At 43.4% G+C, this 27957-nt stretch overlaps 1 protein-coding gene across 4 annotated transcripts; it reads left to right on the plus strand.

The window, feature by feature from the left end:
- Window positions 1–435: 435 nt before the first annotated feature.
- LOC110487934 (Y+L amino acid transporter 2) lies at window positions 436–27957 on the plus strand. 4 transcript variants are annotated; one of them, XM_021559852.2, is made up of 11 exons: window positions 450–565; window positions 10227–10339; window positions 16928–17381; window positions 17529–17671; window positions 19731–19856; window positions 22414–22558; window positions 22853–22976; window positions 23521–23721; window positions 24759–24908; window positions 25374–25557; window positions 26041–27957. In XM_021559852.2, the coding sequence occupies exons 3-11, from the start codon at window positions 17074–17076 to the stop codon at window positions 26133–26135; spliced, it is 1476 nt and encodes a 491-aa protein (XP_021415527.1). In that variant the 5' UTR covers window positions 450–565; window positions 10227–10339; window positions 16928–17073; the 3' UTR covers window positions 26136–27957. The 4 variants fall into 4 exon arrangements, with proteins under 4 accessions (XP_021415525.1, XP_021415526.1, XP_021415527.1 ...); XM_021559853.2 differs by having other exon boundaries at window positions 17044–17381; XM_021559850.2 differs by lacking the exon at window positions 10227–10339 and having other exon boundaries at window positions 436–565; window positions 17044–17381.

The following is a 27957-nucleotide window of genomic DNA, read 5'->3' on the forward strand; positions in this document are numbered from 1 at the left end:
GTGGCCTTGTGTTGTGTGACAAAACTGCACATTTTAAAGTGGCCTTTTATTGTCCCCAGCACAAAGTGCACCTTTGTAATGATCATGCAGTTTAATCAGCTTCTTGATATTCTTGCTATACCGCATATGTAAGATGGATTATGTTGGCAAAGGAGAAATGCTCACTAACAGGGATGTAAACACATTTTTGTACAAAATTTGAGAGAAATAAGCTTTTTGTGTGTATGGAAAATTTCTGAAATCTTTTATTTCAGCTCATGAAACATGGACCAACACTTTACATGTTGCGTTTATATTTTTGTTCAGTGTAGTTAAAGCATTTCATCCTAACTAAACTCAACAACTGACTTCAACCTGACTTTAGATAGATGCTTCATCCTCCTCCTATTTTCATCACAGGGTATCGCATTAATAAAATACAAATAAAATCACCTCCTCCTCCAAGTGAAGGAGGAGCGGGGAAAAGTAAGTGATGACGAAGAGTCAGCCAGCAACGATAATCAAACATCCAGCATTGAGTAAGCTTGCACATGGTGTTTCAGTCTCATTGAAAGAAGTTCTCAAGGTAAGGCTTTATATCTACGTATTTTGAGAGAAAATTTGATTTTTGCTTCTTACCTACATTTTTATTCACTTTCAGATGTTTGACTAGTCAGTTGTTTAGCTCAACTTGCTAGCTAGCGAAACGTTTCTGGGTTGAACTGCCACGCACATGCGGCAGTTCAGCATCATCAGCATGTGTCGTGGTTGGACAGGGTCCAAACGTGGTTAGTTTCATCTAACTAGCTACTATCTGGTACTTTATGGTATTTACTCGAACTACCTGGAAAATGTTTATCATTTGTACGTTTTTGAGAGTTCCCTAGCTGCAAGCATTATTACATTTAGATAGCTGCCGAAAAAACGATAGCGTTGCTAGCTTTAGCTACTGTAACTAGCTAGCTAACTTTTGCCGTGACTACTAACGTTAGCGAAACAATACAGTTTACAGCAAATTATTTAGCTAGTTTCAGCTCAACGGACTGTGTCTGTGTGGCTAAATAAAGCATCAAACAAAACAAAAAACGGCTGGCTAAGTTATGCTTGTCAATTTTTACGCATGCCAGCTTGTGCGACTCTGTCCACGTTTTGTTGTTTGACTGCCTAGTATGGTACTTTAGGGACGTGGGCGAAATGTTTTGCACTTTGGACCGATGATGTGGGCAAAAGAAATTATATTCGTTTCCCTTGAAACGTAGGTCTTGCTTATAGGCAGCCGATAGTTCCGATCCATCCACATGGCTTGATTGACGGACTAAAATCCACTCCATGGCGAGTTTAGTCCACTAAGGCTTGATGTGCATTTCCGACTAATGCACTCGTGTCACCCGTGGACCGGCTCGTACATAAAGTATCCTCCATTCAGACTGCAAAGGCCATTTCCCTCCTTAACTAAATATAATTGTGTGGAAAATATGCGTAATTTTAAATAATTAAACAATTTTCCACCACCGTTTTTCGTACTTTCGGACAATTTAGGATGTTACACACCGCGTTAAGACATGGGGGTGTCCCAACATCCAAAATTGTCAAAAAAAATAGGCAAACGGTGGTGGAGAATTGTTTCATAAAGAATGTAGCCTGCGCACGTGTTCCCAGTTTATCTATCCAGAACATACGGTCAGTGATATCTGACTTTCAAGCAAGTAAAATTACTTCATGTGATTATGCTGTACTACACAATTAATTGGTATCCTATATACAGCTTGAAACGAATGCTACCCCCTCAAAAAATCGTGTTACTGTTCCTTTACAAGCCAGAATGTTTAATTGCATTACCTTTAAACTTACTCTACCTGTTGTCCTTGTGGAAAACCTGATCTCAGAGCAGTTCCTATTATTCTGTACCAGGGTTTCCTTTATAAACATGTGGCACTGGACATTTGACTGGCAGCATTTAATTTATCTGACATTGGAGAAATGTACCGGACCCATATGCATCAGCAAAGTCTCCTCAGAGGAGGAAGGGCAGGACCATCCTCAGTGAATTTCATTTAAAAAATTGTGAAACATTTTAAAGTTCACTTTTTTTAATTAAAACTATACCAAATATTAATGTCACCAAAGAATTGATTAAAACACACAATTTTGCAATGGTCTACAGTAGCCTCAGCAGCAGTCTGTAGGGAAGCACAGAAGACAGCTAGTTTCTGTCCTCCTGTATTTGGCATTTGCAGTACGTGCTGCCTTTCCTTAGGCAATGCACAATTATTATTTTTTTAAGGCTAGGGGAAGCTAATGATCCTCTGTGACCAAATCATGCTTTTTAAAAAATTAAATGCTGCCAGTCAAATGTCCAGTGCCACATTTTCATAAAGGAAACCCTGGTACAGAATAATAGGAACTGCTTGATGCGTCAGTGCAAGATGCGTCACTACAGTCGATGGTTCGAAACACGGGTGTATCGCATCCAGCCTTGATTGGGAGTCCCATAGGGCGGTGCACAATTGGCCCAGCGTCGTCCGGGTTAGGCCGTCATTGTAAATAATAATTTGTTCTTAACTGACTTGCCTAGTTAAATAAATAAAAAAACATTCTGTATAGACAAAAGTAGGCTGAACTAAATTACCATAACACTCACTTCTGTCATCATGAATAGCTTTGAGAGGCTAGTCAAGGATCATGTCACCCTAGACTCACTTCAGTTTGCATACTGCCCAAACAGGTCCACAGATGATGCAATCGCCATTACACTGCATACTGCCTTATCCCATCTGTACAAAAAAAAAAACGATGTAAGAATGCTGACAGCTCAGCATGCCACACCATTGTACTCTCCAAGCCCATCATCAAACTGGAGGCCCTGGGTCTCAACCCCGCCCTGTGCAACTGGGTCCTGGACTCTGACGGGCCGCCCCCAGAAAGTTTACCTTGTTGAGAAAGAAATGGTCCAAACAGACTCTGGGACAGTTGTGGAACGATGCATCCACAATTCATACAACCAGCAGGCCTAGGTTACATAAAAAATAGTTATTCCCCATGCAACAGATCAGAACAGTTAGCTTAAAATGTTGATAGCCTACTGCCTTAATAATGTTAAGAAATTGTTTATGTGCGAATATGCATTTGGCTGCATAAATACACTGCTCAAAAAAAATAAAGGGAACACTTAAACAACACAATGTAATTCCAAGTCAATCACACTTCTGTGAAATCAAACTGTCCACTTAGGAAGCAACACTGATTGACAATAAATGTCACATGCTGTTGTGCAAATGGAATAGACAACAGGTGGAAATTATAGGCATTTAGCAAGACACCCCCAATAAAGGAGTGGTTCTGCAGGTGGTGACCACAGACCACTTCTCAGCTTCTATGCTTCCTGGCTGATGTTTTGGTCACTTTTGAATGCTGGCGGTGCTTTCACTCTAGTGGTAGCATGAGACGGAGTCTACAACCCACACAAGTGGCTCAGGTAGTGCAACTCATCCAGGATGGCACATCAATGCGAGCTGTGGCAAGAAGGTTTGCTGTGTCTGTCAGCGTAGTGTCCAGAGCATGGAGGCACTACCAGGAGACAGGCCAGTACATCAGGAGACGCGGAGGAGGCCGTAGGAGGGCAACAACCCAGCAGCAGGACCGCTACCTCTGCCTTTGTGCAAGGAGGAGCAGGAGGAGCACTGCCAGAGCCCTGCAAAATGACCTCCAGCAGGCCACAAATGTGCATGTGTCTTCTCAAACGGTCAGAAACAGACTCCATGAGGGTGGTATGAGGGCCCGACATCCACAGGTGGGGGTTGTGCTTACAGCCCAACAACGTGCAGGACGTTTGGCATTTGCCAGAGAACACCAAGATCGGCAAATTCGCCACTGGCACCCTGTGCTCTTCACAGATGAAAGCAGGTTCACAATGAGCACGTGACAGTCTGGAGACGCCGTGGAGAAGCAGTCAGGGCCTCAGACTGGGGGAAGGTTCACCTTCCAACAGGACAATGACCCTAAGCACACAGCCAAGACAATGCAGGAGTGGCTTCGGGACACTGAATGTCCTTGAGTGTCCCAGCCAGAGCCTGGACTTGAACCCAATCGAACATCTCTGGAGACCTGAAAATAGCTGTGCGGCGACGCTCTCCATCCAACCTGACAGAGCTTGAGAGGATCTGCAGAGAAGAAGGGGAGAAACTCCCCAAATACAGGTGTGCCAAGCTTGTAGCGTCACACCCAAAAGGACTCGAGGCTGTATTCGCTGCCAAAGGTGCTTCAACAAAGTAAAGGGTCTGCAGTTTTGTAACTGTGATATTTACGTTTTGTGTTTTGAATAAATTGGCAACAATTTCTAACACGGAACCCAAACCGGCTGCGTGCGTGTGCCATCGTGCATATGTGTTTTGACCCCCTACACCACATATGTCAGAGTCAAGGCCCGCGGGCCACATCCGGCCCGCAAGAAGGTTTTTTACGGCCCCTGGGATGATCTTGATTTATTATTAGAACCGGCCCGCAGCAAGCCGGCAGCCCGCAGATCTTTTACACGCACCAATACTACATTTCCCACAATGCAAAGGTGACGCACCGAGCAGTAGGCTGCTTCATTTCAATATTTATTGGCACAGCAGTCGTCAGCATCACAGTAAAATTAACTTTCAGATACCCATCAAAAATGGCAAAACGGAAGGTGGATACTGAGAACCGGGGGTTTCAAACAAGGTGGGAGTCGGAGTATATGTTCACGAAGGTAGCTGGAAAACCTGTGTGTCTTCTGTGTGGAGAAAGTGTGGCGGTACTGAAAGAGTATAATCTGAGACGACATTATGAAACGAAACACGCGGACAAAAACAAGAATATGGACATGGAACAAAGGCTACAAAAGGCAGAGGAATTAAAACGAGGCCTCAAATCTCGACAGGCTCTGTTCAAAAAAGCCAAATCACAAGGCCAGGCTGCTGTCAAGGCCAGTTTTATTTTGGCAGAAGAGATCGCTAAATCAGCCCGGCCATTTACGGAGGGGGATTTCATCAAAAACTGCATGATTAAAGTTTGTGACGAAGTTTGCCCAGAAAAAAGGCAACTCTTTTTAAATGTGAGTCTGAGCAGAAACACCATTGCCGAGAGAGTAGACCAGTTGTCCATCAATCTAAAAGAGCAGCTTGTGAAAAAGGGAAAAGATTTTATTGCATATTCCTTGGCTGTGGATGAGAGCACCGACATTTCTGACATTGCCCAGTTGTCAATTTTCATCCGCGGAGTGGACTCCAGCCTAAGCGTGACAGAGGAGTTTTTGGCTTTACGTCCTATGCATGGCACAACTACGGGGCATGATTTGTATGAAGAGGTGTCAAGATGTGTAAATGAGATGGAGCTGCCTTGGGAAAAACTCGTGGGTTTGACAACCGACGGAGCACCTGCGATGTGTGGACACAGGAGCGGACTGGTGGCGAAGATACGGGAAAAGATGCAAGAGGAAAACGCGACAGGTGAGCTGACAGCTTATCATTGTATCATACACCAGGAAGCGTTGTGCGGTAAAGCCTTGAAAATGGAGCATGTAATGAGCATCATCACGCGCACAGTTAACTTTATCAGAGCCAAAGGTTTGAATCACCGCCAGTTCAAGGCATTTCTGACGGAGTTAGAAACGGAGCATGGTGATTTGCCTTATCACACAGAGGTGCGATGGCTAAGCCAGGGAAAGGTGCTTCAAAGATGTTTCGAGCTTCGTGAGGAGATTTGTCTATTCTTGGACAGCAAAGGGAAAGACACAACACAACTCCGAGACGAAATGTTTCTGTGTGAAATGGCTTTTCTGTGTGACATTACGAGTCATCTGAATGCAATAAACTTGCAGCTGCAGGGTCGGGATCGTGTCATCTCTGATATGTACAGTACAGTGAAGGCATTTAAAACCAAACTGACTCTGTGGGAGACGCAGATGCGGAAAGAAAATTTGAGCCACTTTCCCAGCTGCCAGACCATGAAAGAGAAGCTCTCTACCAGTGCGTTCCCGAGCACACAGTTGGCTGATAAAATAGGTATGCTTACCACTGACTTTCGACGCCGATTTGCTGACTTTGAAGCACAAAAAAGCAGGTTGGAACTGCTCGGTAACCCATTTGCTGTTGACGTGGAAAGCTCACCACCAAACCTCCAAATGGAGTTGATTGACCTCCAATGCAATGATGCACTGAGGGAAAAATATGCGGCAGTGGGTGCTGCGGAGTTTGCCCGTTTCCTCCCCGGCACAATGCCCCAGCTGCGCATCCAGGCTGCTCAAACGTTGTCTATGTTTGGCAGCACATACCTGTGTGAACAACTGTTTTCTTTGATGAACCTGAACAAAACATCACACAGAAGTCGACTTACTGCTGAACACCTCCACTCAATTCTGAGGATTTCTTCAGCTCAGAGCCTTACCCCGAACATTGATGAACTTGTGGAAAAGATGGGACACCACCAAGTATCACCCTCAACCTCAAACAAGTGAACATTACTGTGCAATCACATATTTAGAGTTTTTACTCAGTTCAAGTTTAAAAGTTAAAATTTAATATTTGTTTTCACTGCATGTTACTTCTCCTTAAACAAAGTGTTGTTTTTGATTAATAGATTTTTGCACTTTATTTTTTTGTATTTCAATCCAATTATATTTTAAAAATATTTCAGTTGAGTGGATGATAGAAAATTGCTATTATTGTTTTTTCTTTGAAGTAAATTTAGCCCACTTTTGCTAAAATAGAAAATATAGTCTACTGATGGTGCCTTGAATACCGGTTTCTTTCATTTAATGTTCATGTTATGGGGATATTTATATAAAGGAAATTTGTCTTTTGTGTCTGTTGAAAATTAAAGATTACTGACAGAGCCATAAGAAAATATTGCTTTATTTATCTGATCATATTGTAATATATTTGTTAGGTTTTCAGTAGGTTCAATTAGGTTCACTAGACTATATGCGTCATTTAAAAAATTTTCAATGAACATTCGAACAGTCCGGCCCTCGTCTTGTAGCTGATTTTTTTATTTGGCCCTCCGTCCATTTGACTTTGACACCCCTGCCCTACACCATACGCAGGTTAAAATATCAAAACAAACTCTGAACCAATGACATTAATTTGGGGACAGGTCGAAAAGCATTAAACATTTATGGCAATTTAGCTAGTTAGCTTGCTGTTGCTAGCTAATTTGTCCTGGGATATAAACTCGATTAATCGGAATGGCCGTTTTAATTAGGGCCGATTTTCAAGTTTTCATAACAATCGGAAATCGGTATTTTTGGACACCGATTTTGCCTTTTTTTCTATTTTAATATTTTTTTACACCTTTTTATTTAACTAGGCAAGTCAGTTAAGAACACATTCTTATTTTCAATGATGGCCTAGGAACGGTGGGTTAACTGCCTCGTTCAGGGGCAGAACGACAGATTTTCACCTGGTCAGTTCGGGGGATATAATCTTGCAACCTTACAGTTAACTAGTCCTTGTGCACTCCACAAGGAGACTGCCTGTTACGCGAATGCAGTAAGCCAAGGTAAGTTGCTAGCTAGCGTTAAACTTATCTTATAAAAACAATCAATCATAATCACTAGTTAACTACACATGGTTGATATTACTAGATATTATCTAGCGTGTCCTGCGTTGCATATAATCTGACTGAGCATACAAGTATCTGACTGAGATGTGGTAGGCAGAAGCAGGCGCGTAAACATTAATTCAAACAGCACTTTCGTGCATTTTGCCAGCAGCTCTTCGTTGTGCGTCAAGCATTGAGCTGTTTATGACTTCAAGCCTATCAACTCCCGAGATTAGGTTGGTGTAACCGATGTGAAATGGCTAGCTAGTTAGCGCGTGCTAATAGCATTTCAAACGTCACTCGCTCTGAGCCTGTGGTTGTTTCCCTTGCTCTGCATGGGTAACGCTGCTTCGAGGGTGACTGTTGTCATTGTGTTCCTGGTTCGAGCCCAGGGAGGAGCGAGGAGAGGGACGGAAGCTATACTGTTACACTGGCAATACTAGTGCCTATGAGAACATCCAATAGTCAAAGGTTAATGAAATACAAATGGTATAGAGGGAAATAGTCCTATAACTACAACCTAAAACTTCTTACCTGGGAATATTGAAGACTCATGTTTAAAGGAACCACCAGCTTTCATATGTTCTGAACAAGGAACTGAAACGTTAGCTTTCTTACATGGCACTTTTACTTTCTTCTCCAACACTTTGTTTTTGCATTATTTAAACCAAATTGAACATGTTTCATCATTATTTATTTGAGGCGAAATTGATTGAATTGATATTAAGTTAAAGTGTTCATTCAGTATTGTTGTAATTGTCGTTATTATAAATAAATAACAATCGTACGATTAATCGGTATCGGCTTTTTTGGTCCTCCATTAATCGGTATCGGCGCTGAAAAATCCTAATCGGTCGACCTCTAATATAAACACTAGGTTGTTATTTTACCTGAAATGCACGAGGTTCTCCGACAATTAATCCGCACATAAAAATGGTCAACCGACTAATTTCTAGTCATCTCTCCTCCTTCCAGGCCTTTTCATTGTTTAACTTATATGGCGATTGGCATCTAAACTTTCATAGTATTACCACGACAACCGGCAATAGTTCGTCTTTCAATCACCCACGTGGGTATAACCAATGAGGAGATGGCCCTGCTTCTATAAACCAATGAGGAGATGGGAGAGGCAGGACTTGCAGCGTGATCTGTGTCAGAAATAGGAGTGACTTCTATTTTAGCCCTTGGCAACACAGACGCTCGTTGGCACGCGCAATAATTGAATAACAGACTCCTAAATGTATTTTGCGACGCAAGCAGTGTAGTCGGGTTATAAACCTGTTGTTGCCTCTTCATTATGGGGGTATTGTGTGTAGAATATACAATTTTCATGGCATGGTTGGTTCAAAAGCTATTGACGAGAGTTTTATATTGGACTAACTTGACTTTGGTACTGAACCAAAAGTCTGGTAAACATTACTCTCCTCTGGATTTTTAAGGACAAAGCCCAAAGACGACAGGTAGAGCAAGTTTAAATATAATTTTATTAAACATTCTGACCTAGTTTTAGGCTTTATTTACCCGTTTTAATTGTATATTAAAGCCAGATTAATGAAACTATTGCATCCCTTGCTACAAGCTGATGTTGACACAGGCGTGGAAAAGCAATTCCCACATGGCCTTCCTTGTGCTGTGGCACTACTGATATATATTCTTGTTGAATCAGTGAGTAGTCTATGCTAGGAGTCATTCCTAGAACCCATATGCATGCCATAGCCTAATGTTGTACTGCCAGGCATTCTGAATACTTTTTTAATTGAAGGCAGTGTATTTCAGAGCATAAAGGCAGACCATCAGACCAGATGCTGTTGGAATCTAATAGGCATGTCTGCATGACTGGCGTCCCTCTGATTTCATATTAATGGAGATGAGAGAGGAACTAGTAAAGGAGAAGAGGAAGCCTCTTCCTGAGAGGCTGTTTGTGTTCGTAACGCCTGAGGCATTAAACACACAGGCTTTACAAACAGAGGTATTATAAAGACACACAAACGGTGGTATTGCAAACCCAAATGGAGAAAGGCATTAAACACTCAGTTATTATAAATATATACACACACACGGAGGCATTACAAACACACACGCAACATGACCATTATGTTTGTTTGATAAGGGATTTCCTTGATAAGGGTAGCCTGGTCCCATAGTTGTTTGTGCTGGAGTAGACTGCAACCATAGGAGTCCATGTGATGTCCTACAATAAATTAAGCTTCTCTGTTCTTCGCTCAAGAACAGAGCTAAACGGAGACCGACGATGTTCTGGAGCAGGTAAATGTTTCCCCCCCTTGCAGTTTTGGAGGCCTTGCTCGGCTGTGTAGAATGTCCTAACTTGATGGCATGGTTGATAAATGCAAAGCACATTTTCAGTGAAATCGAGCTTGTCTAAACTGTGAGTGTTTTAGGCCAGACATTTAGGGAAAGTTCGACGAGAACAAATTTATTTTTCCTTGGATAAAAAACAAATGAGGCTATATCCTGCAGGTGCATGTTCACGCTATAGTGCGTCATTACTGCATTCTAATAACCATCTATCTACCTTGAAATGCAACATGTTCCACAGTCACGTTGATATTCTAGTCGGTAAACAAACCAAACGCAGCCGTGGGAAATCCTCCCATAGCAATACCAGGTATTTGAACTAAGATTAAAATAAAAATTCACGCCTTGTTCTTTCTTTGCTCCAGAGGTCGAGTAAAGAACAGCAACTTGAATCTCAGGCGAGTTGAGCTGGGCCTCTCCTCTACGTCATTTTATTTACACTTCAGAGAGCGGAGAAGAAGAGATTAGAATCAGTGAGGTGAGTGTTCCACTAGAATGCAGAACAAGGCTTTTGCTGAGGCACCCACTACTTTGTTCCAATAGAATGCAGAACAAGGCTTTTGCTAAGACACCCACTACTTTGTTCCAATAGAATGCAGAACAAGGCTTTTGCTAAGGCACCCACTACTTTGTTCCAATAGAATGCAGAACAAGGCTTTTGCTAAGGCACCCACTACTTTGTTCCAATAGAATGCAGAACAAGGCTTTTGCTAAGACACCCACTACTTTGTTCCAATAGAATGCAGAACAAGGCTTTTGCTAAGACACCCACTACTTTGTTCCACTAGAATGCAGAACAAGGCTTTTGCTAAGGCACCCACTACTTAGTTCCACTAGCCAGGCACAATGCCTGTTAGTGGGAAAACAGACCGTGCTGTAACGTTCACCAGCACTACTCTACTGTAACTGCTGGTTCTAAGGTCTAAAGAAAAGAGCGATATGCCAAAGCTGATCTGGTCTTTTTTTATATTCAGAACCACATTCCTATAAAGCTTTGAGGATCTAATGTTAAATACTGTTGAAGTTAATATGGCTACAGGTTCATCTGCCTCACCTAAAAGCCCATTCTGGTGGGAAGCTGCTATAGACCACCAGGTGCTAACAGTCAGTATCTGGATAACATGTGACATGCTTGATAACGTATGTGATATCAACAGAGGTATATTTTCTGGGTGATTTTAAATATTGACTGACTTTCATCAGGCTGCTCACTCAAGAGCTTCAAACTAAGTAGTGCCTGCATCCTGGTTCAGGTTCAGTCAACCTACTTCTGCCAGGGTAGTTACAAACAGCACAGGAATGAAATCATCTTGTATTGAACACATCTTTACTCTTGCTTCAGAAATTAACTTGGTATTGTAGCCATATCTAGGAAAACCAAAGTTCCAAAGGCTGGGCCTAATATAGTGCATAAGAGGTCATACAATACATTTAGTAGTGATTCCCATGTTGATGCAAAGAATATTTGTTAGTATGTAATGAGAAGCAACCAGGCGCTGCACTTGACGCAGTTTATGAGATTGCTTATCCGAGTTACTAATAAGCACGAACCCATTAAGAAAATAACTGTAAAAACTGTTCAATCCCTGCGGATTGAAGAGGAATTGAAAAATGTTATTGTTGAGAGGGATGAGGCTAAAGGTCTGGCTGCAAGACCGTTGGGGAAAAAGTACTGCAAATTGAGAAGTCATGTGACTAAACTGACTTAAAAATAAGAAATTACACTGAAACGAAGAGAAATTATATTAAAACGCTTTGATGCACCGTAAATGCCATTTTGGGGAAAAAGGAAAACTCCATTGACTGATGGCTCGTTCATCACAAAACCCACTGATATTGACAACTACTTTTAATTATTTTTTTAATTGGCAAGATTAGCAAACTTGGGCATGACATGCCAGCAACAAACGCTGACACTACACATCCAAGTATATCTGACTAAATTATGAAGGACAATCAAGCCACTGGGGTCTGACAACTTGGATGGAAAGTTACTGAGGATAATAGCAGACGATATTGAAAACACATCATTCTCTCTACCATTATTCCTTGCCACCCACATTTGTCCTAAATATTACAAAAACTAAAAGCGTTGTATTTAGGACAAATCATTCACTAAATCCTATCCCTCAACTTCATTTTGTAATGAATAATGTGGAAATTGAGCAAGTTGAGGTGGCAAGGAATAATGCAAATTGAGCAAGTTGAGGTGACTAAACTACTTGGAGTAACCCTGGATTGTAAACGGTCATGGTCAAAACATATTGATACAACGGTAGCTAAGTTGTGGACAAGTCTGTCCATAATAAAGCGTTACTCTGCCTTCTTAACAACACTATCAACAAGGCAGGTCCCACAGGCCCTAGTTTTGTCACACCTGGACTACTGTTCAGTTATGTGGTCAGGTGCCACAAAGAGAGACTTAGGAAAATTGCAGTTGCCTCAAAAGGGCAGAACACTAATAATATGCATGTCAATCTCTCCAGGCTGAAAGTGGAGGAGAGATTGACTTCATCACTAGTTGTATTTGTGAGAGGTATTGACATGTTGAATGCACAGAGTTAGTCTGTTTTTGAACTATTGGCACATCGCTCAGACACGCATTCATGCCCCGTCCCACAAGACCTGCCACCAGAGATCTCTTCATAGTCCCCAGGTCCAGAACAGACTACGGGAGGAGCACAGTACTACGTAGTCATGACTACATGCAACTCTATTCCATATCAAGTAGCTCATGCAAGCAGTAGAATTAGGTTAAATATGCACCGTACAGCAGGGACTGTGACACAACACAAACAGGCACAGACAGATGCATACAAACACACAATATAATACGCACTATACACACACATACATGGATTTTGTTGTAGTAGAGTCCTGAGGTCACACACTTAATGTGTTGTGAACGTATTGTAATATCTTAAATTGTATAACTGCCTTCATTTTGCTGGACCCCAGGAAAAGTAGCCGCTACCTTGGCTAATGGGGATCCATAATACACACAAAGACCCAGAAATGCATAATGATTGAACTCCTCCTCCTCTGCTGCTTGTGGTGCAGACCGACTGTAGACTTCATACATGTTATCTGTAGAGTTGCAAAGGGTCGGACATTTTCCATGGGAAGTTTAAACCCGGAAACTTTTTTGATGAATTTAAGCAAATATTAACTTTTTTTGTGGGATACACACAAGCCAATTCTAGATATTTTGGTTAAACTATCCCCAATTTAATGGAATTGCAACCCTTTGCATGCACAGTGCATTCTTCCATCACATGTACAGCTGATTCACAAGATCTTACCCACTAAATGAGATGCTATTGAGCCCACACTACTACACTGTCTGAGCCAAGGACTACATGCTTTCTGGTAAGTTACTGGGTGGGGTGAATATATTTTATGACATACGTTATGTTTTTTTGTTAACTAGTAAATAGTATCCTACCACAGTGGGTTTAAATCACTTAACTTGTAAACAAGTTATGCTAGTTTGTTTTTGCTGTCACCTGTTTCCATACATGTTTCATTTTAAAACATTTCTTACAAAGATGTTTAATCTAACTGCTTAACTATTTACAGTTGAAGTCGGAAGTTAACATACAATTTAGCCAAATATATTTAAACCCAGTTTTTCAAAATTCCTGACATTTAATCCTAGTTAAAATTCCCTGTCTTAGGTCAGTTAGGATCACCACTTTATTTTAAGAATGTGAAATGTCAGAATAATGGTAGAGAGAATGATGTATTTTCAACTGTCAACTGTGTTTATTTTCATCAAATTTAACATGTGTAACAACCTGAGACAAACTGAACAGGTTCCACAGACATTTGACTAACATAAATTGAATGTGTCCCTGAACAAAATCGAAATTAACAGTCAGTATCTGGTGTGGCCACCAGCTGCATTAAGTACTCCAGTACATCTCCTCCTCATGGACTGCACCAGATTTGCCAGTTATTGCTGTGAGATGTTACCCCACTCTTCCACCAAGGCACCTGCAAGTTCCCAGACATTTCTGGGGGGAATGGCCCTAGCCCTCACCCTCCGATCCAACAGGTCCCAGACGTGCTCAATGGGAATGAGATCTGGGCTCTTCGCTGGCCATGGCAGAACACTGACATTCCTGTCTTGCAGGAAATCACGCACAGAACGAGCAGTATGGCTGGTGGCATTGTCATGCTGGAGGGTCATGTCAGGCTGAGCCTGCAGGAAGGGTACAACATGAGGGTGGAGGATGCCTTCCCTGTAACACACAGCATTGAGATTGCCTGCAATGACAACAAGCTCAGTCCGATGATGCTGTGACACACCGCCCCAGACCATGATGGACCCTCCACCTCCAAATCGATCCCGCTCCAGAGTACAGGCCTCGGTGTAACGCTCAATTCTTTGGTGATAAATGCGAATCCGACCATCACCGCTGGCGAGACAAAACTGTGACTTGTCAGTGATGAGCACTTGTCAGTCCTGTCTGGTCCTGCGACAGTGGGTTTCTTCCCATAGGTGACGTTGTTGCCGGTGATGTCTGGTGAGGACCTGCCTTACAACACGCCTAGAAGCCATCAGTCCAGCCTCTGTCAGCAATAGGCTGAGAGTGAGCACTGATGGAGGGATTGTGCGTTCCTGGGGTAACTCGGGAAGTTCTTGCCATCCTGTCCCATGGGTGTGATGTTCGGATTTATCGATCCTGTGCAGGTGTTACACGTGGTCTGCCACTGCGAGGACGATCAGCTGTCCGTCCTGTCTTAGGTGTCTCACAGTACAGACATTGCAATTTATTCCCCTGGCCACATCTGCAGTCCTCATGCCTCCTTGCAGCATGCCTAAGGCACGTTCACGCAAATTAGCAGGGACCTTGGGTATCTTTCTTTTGGTATTTTTCAGAGTCAGTAGAAAGGCCTCTTTGGTGTCCTAAGTTTTCATAACTGACCTTAATTGCCTACTGTACACTGTTATTGTCCTAACGACCGTTCCACAGGTGCATGTTCATTAATTATGGTTCATTGAACACGCATGGGAAACAGTGTTTAAACCCTTTACAATGAAGATCTGTGAAGTTATTTGGATTTTTACGAGTTGTCTTTGAAAGACAGGGTCCTGAAAAAGGGATGTGTTTTTTTTTTGCTGAGTTTAAATCCAATGGAAAAAACATCTACATTTTAAATTGTATTAATTTGCATATATTTCCGTTAATTCCCACAAAGTTTCCACCTCTGAATATTCCCCCAAACTATGCAACCCTGGTTATCTGCGATATCTACTGCAGCCCTCATCCTCCACATACAACACCCGTTCTGCCAGTCACATTCTGTTAAAGGTCCCCAAAGCACACACATCCCTGGGTCGCTCCTCTTTTCAGTTCGCTGCAGCTAGCGACTGGAACGAGCTGCAACAAACACTCTTACTGACAGTTGTGGCTGCTTTTTGTGATGTATAGTTGTCTTTACCTTCTTGCCTTTGTGCTGTTGTCTGTGCCCAATGTTTGTAACATGTTTTGTGTTGCTACCATGTTGTGTTGTCTTAGGTCTCTCTTTATGTAGCGTTGTCTCTCTTGTCGTGATGTATGTTTTTGAATCCCCGTCCCCAGGAGGCCTTTTTGTAGGCCGTCATTGTAAATAAGAATTTGTTGTTAGCTGACTTGCCTAGTTAAATGAAATAGTTATCACCTACATAGGTTTAGCTAGGTATTCCAGTGTATCCCTCAAATGCGAGTGCGTTCTGAGCCCTCTCCTGTACTCCCTGTTCACCCACGACTGCGTGGCCACGCACGCCTCCAACTCAATCATCAAGTTTGCGGACGACACAACAGTGGTAGGCTTGATTACCAACAACGATGAGACGGCCTACAGGGAGGAGGTGAGGGCCCTCGGAGTGTGGTGTCAGGAAAATAACCTCACACTCAACGTCAACAAAACTAAGGAGATGATTGTGGACTTCAGGAAACAGCAGAGGGAACACCCCCCTATCCACATCGATGGAACAGTAGTGGAGAGGGTAGCAAGTTTTAAGTTCCTCGGCATACACATCACAGACAAACTGAATTGGTCCACTCACACAGACAGCATCGTGAAGAAGGCGCAGCAGCGCCTCTTCAACCTCAGGAGGCTGAAGAAATTTGGCTTGTCACCAAAAGCACTCACAAACTTCTACAGATGCACAATCGAGAGCATCCTGGCGGGCTGTATCACCGCCTGGTATGGCAACTGCACCGCCCTCAACCGTAAGGCTCTCCAGAGGGTAGTGAGGTCTGCACAACGCATCACCGGGGGCAAACTACCTGCCCTCCAGGACACCTACACCACCCGATGTCACAGGAAGGCCATAAAGATCATCAAGGACATCAACTACCCGAGCCACTGCCTGTTCACCCCGCTATCATCCAGAAGGCGAGGTCAGTACAGGTGCATCAAAGCTGGGACCGAGAGACTGAAAAACAGCTTCTATCTCAAGGCCATCAGACTGTTAAACAGCCACCACTAACACTGACACTGACTCAACTCCAGCCACTTTAATAATGGGAATTGATGGGAAATGACGTAAATATATCACTAGCCACTTTAAACAATGCTACCTTATATAAATGTTACTTACCCTACATTATTCATCTAATATGCATACGTATATACTGTACTCTATATCATCGACTGTATCCTTATGTAATACATGTATCACTAGCCACTTTAAACTATGCCACTTTGTTTACATACTCATCTCATTTGTACATACTGTACTCGATACCATCTACTGTATCTTGCCTATGCTGCTCTGTACCATCACTCATTCATATATCCTTATGTACATATTCTTTATCCCCTTACACTGTGTACAAGACAGTAGTTTTGGAATTGTTAGTTAGATTACTTGTTGGTTATTACTGCATTGTCGGAACTAGAAGCACAAGCATTTCGCTACACTCGCACTAACATCTGCTAACCATGTGTATGTGACAAATAAAATTTGATTTGATGCTGCAGTTTACTTAATACAAAGCCTAACAGTTTCGCATTGCATGTTATATTGTCTTGCCTCCTGCGCTAACATTTTACTGTCTTAATTTCCCTACAGCCTTGTTGTGTCCAGCTGATTTTAAAGACAACATGATGACCATCCGTTGAGAGCGATAGACATCGTGGCCTTGCTTGGTGACGTGCTGCTCCCTCTGTCCTTGTCCCTGTCTCCAGCCCTGCCTCCATCCAACCCGAACCGTCACCATGGGGATTAAGAAAGACGCCGACACCTTGTCGACTGGCTCCATGCGTTTGAAGCAGGAGATCTCCCTGCTCCACGGGGTCTGTCTCATCGTGGGCAACATGATCGGCTCAGGCATCTTCGTGTCTCCCAAAGGGGTTCTCCTCTACACAGGCTCCTTCGGCCTGTCCCTGGTGGTGTGGGCCATCGGCGGGGTCTTCTCCGTGTTCGGGGCTCTGTGCTACGCCGAGCTGGGAACCACCATCCACAAGTCTGGGGCCAGTTACGCATATATCCTGGAGTCCTTTGGAGGCTTTCTGGCTTTTATTAGGTCAGGTTCCCCCTTATTCCACTTTTTTATATAGGTTTCTCTCGTTGAGATAATCTATTACATGGAACGTGATTTGAGCAACTATAAGTTCTATACAAATCCTTGTTTATGCTCCAATTTGAATTAGTTCTTGTTTTTAATTACCAGGCTGTGGACGTCCCTGATGATCGTGGAGCCAGCCTGCCAGGCTGTCATAGCCCTCACCTTCTCTAACTACCTGGTGCAGCCCTTCTACCCCACCTGCACAGCCCCCTACGATGCCGTGAGACTCATAGCAGCAGCCATCATCGGTAAGATGAGCTGAGCTCACTACTTTTCTTCCCTCTGCCTGTTTTGAAATACGGAGATACTACCTGAACTTGTCCAATAAGAACACAGATTTACTTTCTCTGTTGCAAAATGTTTTTCTACTTCGTGCTACTGAACTCAACCCAGAAGTTTGATATCACTACTCTGTTTATTTTGATGCCTGTCCTCCTAAGGCTTACATGCCTTGCAGGTGCCCCTGTGAAGTGCACCTGTGTGTTTACTTAGTAGTTGCTTTCATATCCTGCGTCATCTCTATGGTTGAAAGGGGGGATATAAATGTGTTTGTGTTCAGTTGGAGCCCCTCAAGGCACGATATGAGTTTGTCTGACAAACATGGAGAAAGCCCAGAAAAGGTATTTTGTTGAGTAGGACAGATGGAAAAGAACAAACTAAAGCAGCCTGAAGTGGCGTTTAGTTGAATCCCCTCAGGAATTTGGACATATTGTCAGTTCTCTTTCTCTCTATGGGCACCGGGGAGACATTCCCATTCAAACGCGTTCCTTCCTTCATCAATGATGTGTGAGTAAAAGAGACGTGATTCTCTGGTTAGTGTAAGAGGCTGAGGTCTATGCTGAGGCAACCTGACATCCTATTATAGTGAACGGAAAACCTACTTTTATGTATTTATCCTTGGCGTTTTAAGGAAATATAGTTGCTATACTAAAGGTTAGATTTAGTTTTGGTGATTTTGAGTGTATATTGTAATGGTATATGCTAGGCATTGGTGACAGGTTTCAGAGAAGGCCTGGGTATAACAGTACCCTATATGTCAAAGAATCTTGGTACATAAATGCCACAGGCCATAACAACAGCAGGATTGTCTTGTCGTGGACGCATTTGGTTGTCGTGTGAAACCACTGTAGAAATTCTCCCTGAAGCATAAAAACGCTGACCAGCGACATTAGGTCCTTGTTCAAACCCTTGATTCATTTTCGATGTAACTATTCACACACAACCGGTAATCTCTTGATCATAGTACACTGTAGGCCACAGGAGGTTGCTGAGGGGAGAACGGATGGAATGGTATCAAACACCTGGAAACCATAACGTATTTCATACCATTCTACCTATTACCACCAGACCGTCCTCCCCAATTAAGGTGCCACCAACCTCCTGTGCTGTAAGCCGTCTTAACATGAGTAAAATACGTGTCGTAAGAACAGCCTCTCTTCACATCAAATTTGCAAATGTTCTCTTTACACTTTCCTTCCATAAACCTTGGATGTGGTGTGGCCAAGGCCACATTCCTGCTTCGTGTGTGTGTGTGCAGGCATGCAGCTATTATCATACCACGGGGGTATTCAACTCTGACCCTACGGGGTCCGGAGCCTGCTGGTTTTCTGGTCTACCTGATGATAATTAATTACCCACACCTGGTGTCCCAGGTCTAAATCAGTCCCTGATTTTAGTGGGAAACAATGAAGTTTGAGAAACCCTAGACCAACAAAATAAGGATGGCTATTCAAAATGTAAATACAGTAAGAGGCTTCAGGCTTATTTTTCTTTCTGGCATGACCATGCAGACCCATACACCTCTCCTCTGGGACCAGGGTACATACCGGTGGACAGGAAATGGAGTCAAATCACTCTCTCTGCCTGCAGGTGCACACTGTCCTGCTGTTATTTGTTGCAGATGACTTTACATGATGGAGAGCAGCCTGTCCTCCTGGACTGTAATGTTATCAACTCTCTCTGTAGTGGTGGATAGAGATGGGTTTATCAGACACTCTATCTGGAATCATTCCTAAGCCATTAGCCTTATCAGACTTGTACTCTGCTTTATTGGTAGCATTTCTAGTTCCACTATCTAGGCCGGCTTTATCAGGTCTGAATCTCTATCCATTTCTAGTTCTACTATCTAGACCGGCTTTATCAGGTCTGAATCTCTATCCATTTCTAGTTCCACTAGCTTGGTGAGTCAGCAAGTTGTTGTACTCATGGCTAACTGATTTTTAACCAGGATTGCCAAGGTCAATTTCAGGTCTTCTCTATACCGGAGGACTCTGCTGTCAAACACACACTGATCTCTCTTCCTCCTAGGTCTCCTGACGTGTGTGAACTGTATGAAGGTGAAGTGGGGGGCCATCCTCCAGGTGGTCTCTACAGTAGCTAAGGTCCTGGCTCTCATCGTCATCATCATCGCTGGGATGGTCAAGCTGGGACAAGGTATGTTCCCTGGGGATGCACCAATGTAACCATGATAATGTCCTGATGCATTGTCAAGATGGAGCTTTACTTGCTAATCGGCTATATGGGTTGTGCCATATTGCTAATCGGCTATATGGGTTGTGCCATATTGCTAATCGGTTATATGGGTTGTGCCATATTGCTAATCGGTTATATGGGTTGTGCCATATTGCTAATCGGTTATATGGGTTGTGCCATATTGCTAATCGGCTATATGGGTTGAGCCATATTGCTAATCGGCTATATGGGTTGTGCCATATTGCTAATCGGTTATATGGGTGTGCCATATTGCTAACCGGTTATATGGGTGTGGGTGTGCCATATTACTAATCGGCTATATGGGTGTGCCATATTGCTAATCGGCTATATGGGTTGTGCCATATTGCTAATCGGCTATATGGGTTGTGCCATATTGCTAATCGGTTATATGGGTGTGCCATATTGCTAACCGGGTATATGGGTGTGGGTGTGCCATATGTCTAATCGGTTATATGGGTGTGGGTGTGCCATATTGCTAACCGGTTATATGGGTGTGGGTGTGCCATATGTCTAATCTGTTATATGGTAAAGAGTAAAGTAAAGAGAATAGTACCACTGGAAAATAGCTAGGCTATATAGCCCAATTCTATTTAAGTGATAATGCCTGAGAAGCCGGTGTTTGGCGGATATATTGTCACTAGATGCACCGATATGACATTTTTGGCCGATACGATATCCGATATTTTCCTTGCCCCCAAAAAATGATACCGATAACAAGAGTTGCAAAATTCCGGGAACTTTCAATAAATAACCGACATTTAACATTTCTTGCAGCCGTTAAAACATTTTAGTACAGTTAAATAGTTAACACGGACGCAGCGGTCTAAGGCACTGCATCTCAGTGCAAGAGGTGTCACTACAGTCCCTGGTTTGAATCCAGGCTGTATCACATCCGGCCGTTATTGGGAGTCCCATTAGGGCAAGGCACAATTGGCCCAGTGTCGTCCGGGTTTGGCCGGGATAGGCTGTAAATAAGAATTTGTTCTTAACTGACCTGCCTAGTTAAATAAAGGTTTACACACCACACTGACCAAAAATGTTCTTACTCTTTCAAATGACTGCTGGACTTGTTGACTGCTCCATCCACACAGCAGATATTGTGGGCTAGGTTAGGAATGCTGAGTTGCACGTGTAGAGCTATAATTTTGTGGCGTCATTACATCATCTACCTACGTTATATAGGTATGTACCTCATCTACCTACGTTATATAGGTGGCACGTCATCTACCTACGTTATATAGGTATGTACCTCCTCTACCTACATTATATAGGTATGCACGTCAGCTTTGACACCTGTTTTGCACATCGGCGTTAAACTAGACATCGGGCCGATGCTGATGTTGGCATTTTTAGCTAATATTGGCCGATTCCGATAAGTTCACCGATACATTGTGCATCCCTAATTGTCACGGGTGTTGTTAGGCCCAAGGTGAAGTGCAGGGCTGGCGAACCGTGCCGATATCCTCCAAACACCGGCTTTAAGGGCATTACCGTTTTCATACAACAGGTTACCATTATATTCAAATAATGATTGAATAATGATGAATTTATTAATTCTATTTCATCCTCCCATAAGACATAGTCCCGACACATCTAGGGTTGCTAACCAAGCCGGCTGGTCGTTCGTTCTATTGGTTCGGTTGCCAGTTGTCTTTTTGTTCTGTATCTCTGGCCGCGACCCAGTTGTTCGTCCCATATGTTCCATGGCAACATTCTTATCTCTTGCTAACTAGCCAACTATGGCTAACTTATTCACGTCAAACAGTGCAGACAGAATAACAGTAGCTGCATTTTGTTTAAGCTGTTTTCTAGTGACATTTTATCTGGATACATAACAATGAGCTAATGAGGCGAGATTTCGTCTGACATGTAAAATGTGCTCTCTCGTCAGGACACTGTTGTTCAGAGGAGCTAGCCAACAACACAGCTAACTCTTAACTTCAATCTGACGCTGGAAAGACTGCCGAACCAGCTGCACTTCATTTTGTTGGACCTTTTTTTCAATTGACATTCCTTTGTATATATATATATATATCCATAAAATGATGCTGATTTCATGACTTCGACTGGTTGAGAAATGGTGCCTGCCTCTCTCTCTCTCGTACCGCCCCCGACACATTCATTACTATGGGACAGTTGGTGATCGAATTTGAATATTGAAACAATGTTGGAGATACAGACAGTAAGGTTTATACAAATCTCCGCTGTTAAACTAAATGTTAGTCTAAAATAAAGAGAATGTCTGGAGGGTTTTTATAGTGAAGATCAAGTTTCCAACTTCCCTACCTGGGCTGATGAGACAGTGGATTGTACAGTCAGATGGAACAGAGTAAATAGGCATTTTAATGTTATAGATTGGTGGAAACTTGTGGAATAGGCACTGGTTAAAAGCCCATTCCAGCTGATCAGGATTCTATATACACACACAACTCATTAAACAGTATACCCAATGAATGACTATAATTCACTATTACCCCCTCTCCTCTGCATACCTCAGGCCAGACACAGAACTTTGAGGATTCGTTTAAGGGTTCTAAAGTGAACCCTGGGGACATGGCCCTGGCTCTGTATGCTGCTCTCTACTCCTATTCCGGCTGGGACACACTCAACTTTATCACCGAGGAGATTAAGAACCCGGAGAGGTGAGGCAGTCCACCCCCCCCCCCCCCCCCCCCCCCCCTTCCCATGATGTTTAACATTTAAAAAAAAAACACAATGGAAAATGGCCCAAGTTGTTGGCTCCACCATCCCTGCACTGCAAAACCTTGTCATTCCTTGACTGATTTTGTCTGACTGTGGTGGTGGAATATAGACAAGGAGCATAAGCCCTGCCCTGCCCGTCTGGTTCCTCTCAAGGTTTCTCTCCCCACAAAGTTTGTCCTTGTTGTGTTTTTTATATATAGGGTTCTAGCAATTTCTTTATCGATTCCTTCCAGGAACCTCCCGTTGGCCATAGGGATCTCAATGCCCATCGTCACGGTGATCTACATCCTGACTAACGTTGCCTACTACACCGTGATGAATGCTGAAACCGTGCTGGCCAGTGAGGCTGTGGCTGTGGTGAGTTTGAGGTTATGGATGAGTTGGCAACTGCCATGTAAAGTCAATCATGATCAAGAATTATAAAAGTTTTCTCACTTCAAAGGACTGCTTGTAGATGTACACACGCACACACAATGGTTAAACCATATGCAGGTCACGAGGTAGGTCTTGACAGCATCTGTTCAATGTAGCTAATTGACCAGCTGTTTTTGTGTTCTCTGGTTCCTCTGAGGCTCTGTCTGTACCAGATGCACAACTCCCTAGTGTGGCTAGATGAGATGATAACCAGGTTCAGGAAGTAATCTAGTTGATGAGGTTGGCTTGAACACAGGACAATGATGCTCATGTAATTACAGAAGGCCCTGAGTAAGGGACCTTTTCGGGAGCGTTGACAGTAGCTAGCAAAGATGGGGTCAATTCCATTGCCATTCAGGAAGTAAACTGAAAAATCCCTTTTCCTATTTTCTCCATGGAAAGACAATGAATGGACTGAATTTAAATGGACTCTGGTTGTTGTATACAAACCCCAGACGAGAACCGATGCTGTGGTCTTTCTCTTCAGACGTTTGCTGATGAGATGCTGGGCTGGGCTCGGTGGCTGATCCCCCTGTCAGTGGCCATCTCCTGTTACGGAGGACTCAACTCCTCCATCATCGCTGCCTCCAGGCTGTTCTTCGTGGGCTCCAGGGAGGGTCATTTACCCAACGTCCTCTGCATGATCCACGTCAAGCGCTACACTCCCATCCCAGCACTGCTCTTCAACGTAAGTGAATGATGCCTTAAATCAGTCACGTCACACGTTGATGGATGGGTAGTGTGATGTTTCATGTAGTTTTCTAATACTTCTCTCGTGTAGATCTCATGTTCAGGTTCAGGTTCTGGTTCTATCCTGCTAGTCTGAACGTGTATGGACCCGGGAGCTACGGCTCCGTGACTACACATAATCAAACACGGCTCCTCCCTGCAAAGTCCATGGCCAATGTGTGTCCTGCAGGGCGGCACGTCTCTGATCTAGGATCAGATCGGTGACGTGTGTCCTGCAGGGCGGCATGTCTCTGATCTAGGATCAGATCGGTGACGTGTGTCCTGCAGGGCGGCATGTCTCTGATCTAGGATCAGATCGGTGACGTGTGTCTTGCAGGGCGGCACGTCTCTGATCTAGGATCAGATCGGTGATGTGTGTCCTGCAGGGCGGCATGTTTCTGATCTAGGATCAGATCGGTGACGTGTGTCCTGCAGGGCGGCATGTCTCTGATCTAGGATCAGATCAGTGACGTGTGTCCTGCAGGGCGGCATGTCTCTGATCTAGGATCAGATCGGTGACGTGTGTCCTGCAGGGCGGCATGTCTCTGATCTAGGATCAGATCGGTGATGTGTGTCCTGCAGGGCGGCATGTTTCTGATCTAGGATCAGATCGGTGACGTGTGTCCTGCAGGGCGGCATGTCTCTGATCTAGGATCAGATCAGTGACGTGTGTCCTGCAGGGCGGCATGTCTCTGATCTAGGATCAGATCGGTGACGTGTGTCCTGCAGGGCGGCATGTCTCTGATCTAGGATCAGATCGGTGACGTGTGTCCTGCAGGGCGGCATGTCTCTGATCTAGGATCAGATCGGTGATGTGTGTCCTGCAGGGCGGCATGTTTCTGATCTAGGATCAGATCAGTGACGTGTGTCCTGCAGGGCGGCATGTCTCTGATCTAGGATCAGATCGGTGACGTGTTTCCTGTGTGTGTCCTGTAGGGTGGCATGTCTCTGATCTAGGATCAGATCGGTGACGTGTTTCCTGTGTTTGTCCTGTAGGGTGGCATGTCTCTGATCTACCTGTGTGTGAAGGACGTGTTCCAGCTCATCAACTACTTCAGCTTTAACTACTGGCTGTTCATTGGTCTCTCCATCGCCAGCCAGATCTACCTCCGGGTCAAAGCTCCGGACATGCACCGGCCCGTCAAGGTAAGGTTTTAATACTTCTTGTAAGGTGAAAGCAAAATGTTCCTTCTGGATGGACGATTAAGTTGTATTATATTTTAACTATGTTATTTATTAGGACAGGATATGGCTCAAATCCTTGAAATGACCATTTCAGTTCATTTTATCAACTGCTTTGGTGAATTTGTGGGAGCATGATGGCTCCTGAGTGGCGCAGTGGTCTAAGGCACTGCATCTCAGTTCTAGAGGCGCCACTACAGACCCTGGTTCGATTCTAGACTGTATCACAACCAGCCGTGATTGGGAGTCTCATAGGGCGGCGCACAATTGGCCCAGCGTCGTCCGCGTTAGGGTTTGGCCAGGTTAGGCCGTCATTATAAAATAAAAATTAGTTCTTAACTGACTTGCTTAAACAACAAAATGTATAAGTGTAGATTTCCCCTCCATCTCTTTTGTGAGCATGTTTTCTCTCTCTCCCTCTCTCTCCAGCTCTCCCTCTTCTTCCCCATAGTGTACTGTCTATGTAGTGTGTTCCTGGTGGTAGTACCTCTCTACAGTGATACCATCAACTCTCTGGTGGGTATCGGGGTGGCTCTTTCTGGAGCGCCAGTCTACTACATCTGTATCCACCTGCCCCCCTCCTCCAGACCTGCCTTCCTGGGCAGGATGCTCGGTGAGACCTCTAGCAATTCTGTACCCCTCCTATAGCCCCTCCAGCATCACATGATCACGTGACACTTTTCTTATTGGAAGTCCAATGTCTAAAACTGGACTGCTGACCTGTAAAACATGGTGGGACTGTATCAACAGTGGACTAATGAAAACAATACCAAGAGATAGTTTGAGTGGATTTTTTTTCTCTCCTTTACGCATGTTTCAGGTTGAATTATAATGATTAGAGCTAGCGTGCTTCAAGAGGAAAGATTTCATATTTAAGGGGAATAATAGGTGACATTTGTTTAAAGCCAGCACATATGTGGTGGAAAGAAATGTTTCCTATCATACTTACCTTTTTGAATTAGCGTAATATTAGCGTAATATAACCAAATGTAGAGCTACTGTGCCGTAGTTGGGGGGCACTATAAAAGTTGTAACACTTTGTAGCTCTGGGGAAGCTTGGTTTTGACACCTTCCTGGTTGTATTTCCTTTACTCAGACAGGATCTCCCTGAACACCCAGAAGCTGTGTCTGTGCTGTGTGGTCTCACCTGACCTAGACCTGGACAACATTCCCGAGGAGAAGCTGGAGTAAAGGAGGGAGAGACTAAGCCATAGGTGGATCATACAGCCCACCATCACAGCTGCACTCCACCGCCCTCCTCCTCCTCCACGGCTTATCGATGAAGCAGTTTATTCTCTTTTTTTCCATTTTTTATTTAATTTAATTGATGTGAATTGATTTCCTATGGGACTGCACAGTGAGTGTGTTGTGTTCAGTGCTATGGTTGGCCTGAGGGAAGCCACTTTCTAGTGCTGGTGACCTGCCACATGCAAAACAGCACAATGTAGTTCACTCCTACTGGTTACACCTATGGACGCTGTCAATTATGGAAGTTGAACCATTAAAAAAAAAACAAGAAATCCAAATGGAGATTTCAACAGGACCTCCTACTGACCATTTAGGACCTCCTACTGACCATTTAGGACCTCCTACTGACCATTTAGGACCTCCTACTGACCAAAGATTGGGTTTGAAGTTAGTGGAGATGGAAGTGTTTGTTGCTTTGTCTAGATATTGAATGAGTTGGATATTAAAGTCATGATTTTTTTGATTTTTTTAAGTTGGGAGGGGTTAATCAAAGATACCTGTTCTAACCCAACTGTACTTTCCTTAGGCCAGGTGTGTGTGTGTGTGTGTGTGCTCGCAAATTGCTTATCAATGACCTGTCTTTGACAGTTTTAGGTCCGTACTCTCCTATACAAGGGTCACTGAAGATTATTCCATCCACTTAGTGATGGTGTCAAGTGACTTTTATGTACTGTATGGAAACTGTCATGGGTTGAGCCATTATGGAGTTGAAGTAATGTTTATTGGTGAACCGACTGAATTAGAACAAAATGGTTCTTTAGTTGTCTCTACCCAAGCTAAGCTATTCTCCCTGATAACTCGCTCATTCCCATGACAACAGATTACTGTTTGTTGCCTTTTCCGTCCTGCTGTTTGTTTTAAAGCGTTGTTTATCACCAGTTTGACCTTGACTGACTGACTGACGACAGTCATTTGGTTACTGTTGCTTTTAGGCCACTTTTGATCTCACTTGGATCATTCTATATGACATCACCAGTTATTAACATTGTTACTGTTACCATGGTTGTCCTATTGATGTCCAGAGAGTAACACGTAGGCCCATGGATTCTTTAGATATTTAGCCTATGCCGCTATAACGCTACGCTAGCGCTCTAAGCAATAAAGCCCGAGCAGGTGTGGTATATGGCCAATCTACCATGGCTTACGACTGTTCATAGGCACGATGCAACGCGGCCATATACCACAAACCCCCGAGGGGCGTTATTGCTATTGTCAACTGGTTACCAGCATTTTTTATTTTTATGTGTACGGGCTGATGTACCATCAGCATTCAGAGCTCAAACCACCCAGTTCATAACACCTTTTATCCTATTCTGAGGGGTTGGCAACTTTTTTTGTCTCTTTTTTTTAGGACTTTACTTTTTGGTGAAGGGGGAAAAAGTAAAAATACTGAATCTGGAATTCATCAAATTTAGTTTTAAATTCTTATTTGAAAATAAAATCTCTTCGGGCTTAGTAATGGTCAATTTGCAAACATCGGCACAATACCCTTAGTACACAAATCTAGTTAGCTTTCTCATTCAGCGTTGAAGTCACCTACAGCGACATGTTAACGGCACTCGATATTCAAATTAGTCAAATTTTACTGACACATTTCAAACCATAAGCCTTTCTGAAGAACCAAACTGACAGTTACTGATGTAGAAATGGGAAACTGTATAAAGGATATGTCCAATGTTGTTGTTTTTTTTTATACAAAACATAAGCGTTTTTTACAATTTTAGATGGTTATCCTATTAATTAAATCTCAGCCATAGACTTGTCA

This window comes from Oncorhynchus mykiss, chromosome 32 (genome assembly GCF_013265735.2).
Source record: "Oncorhynchus mykiss isolate Arlee chromosome 32, USDA_OmykA_1.1, whole genome shotgun sequence".
Lineage (NCBI taxonomy): Eukaryota > Metazoa > Chordata > Actinopteri > Salmoniformes > Salmonidae > Oncorhynchus > Oncorhynchus mykiss.

Bases quoted from the DNA above. Each gene is read 5' to 3' on its own strand.
- LOC110487934 (XM_021559850.2), top strand. From the start codon at position 473: ATGACGAAGAGTCAGCCAGCAACGATAATCAAACATCCAGCATTGAGT. The intron at 17,672-19,730 runs GTAAGATGAGCT...TCTTCCTCCTAG, and splicing joins CATAGCAGCAGCCATCATCG to GTCTCCTGACGTGTGTGAAC. The intron at 24,909-25,373 runs GTAAGGTTTTAA...CTCTCTCTCCAG, and splicing joins ACATGCACCGGCCCGTCAAG to CTCTCCCTCTTCTTCCCCAT.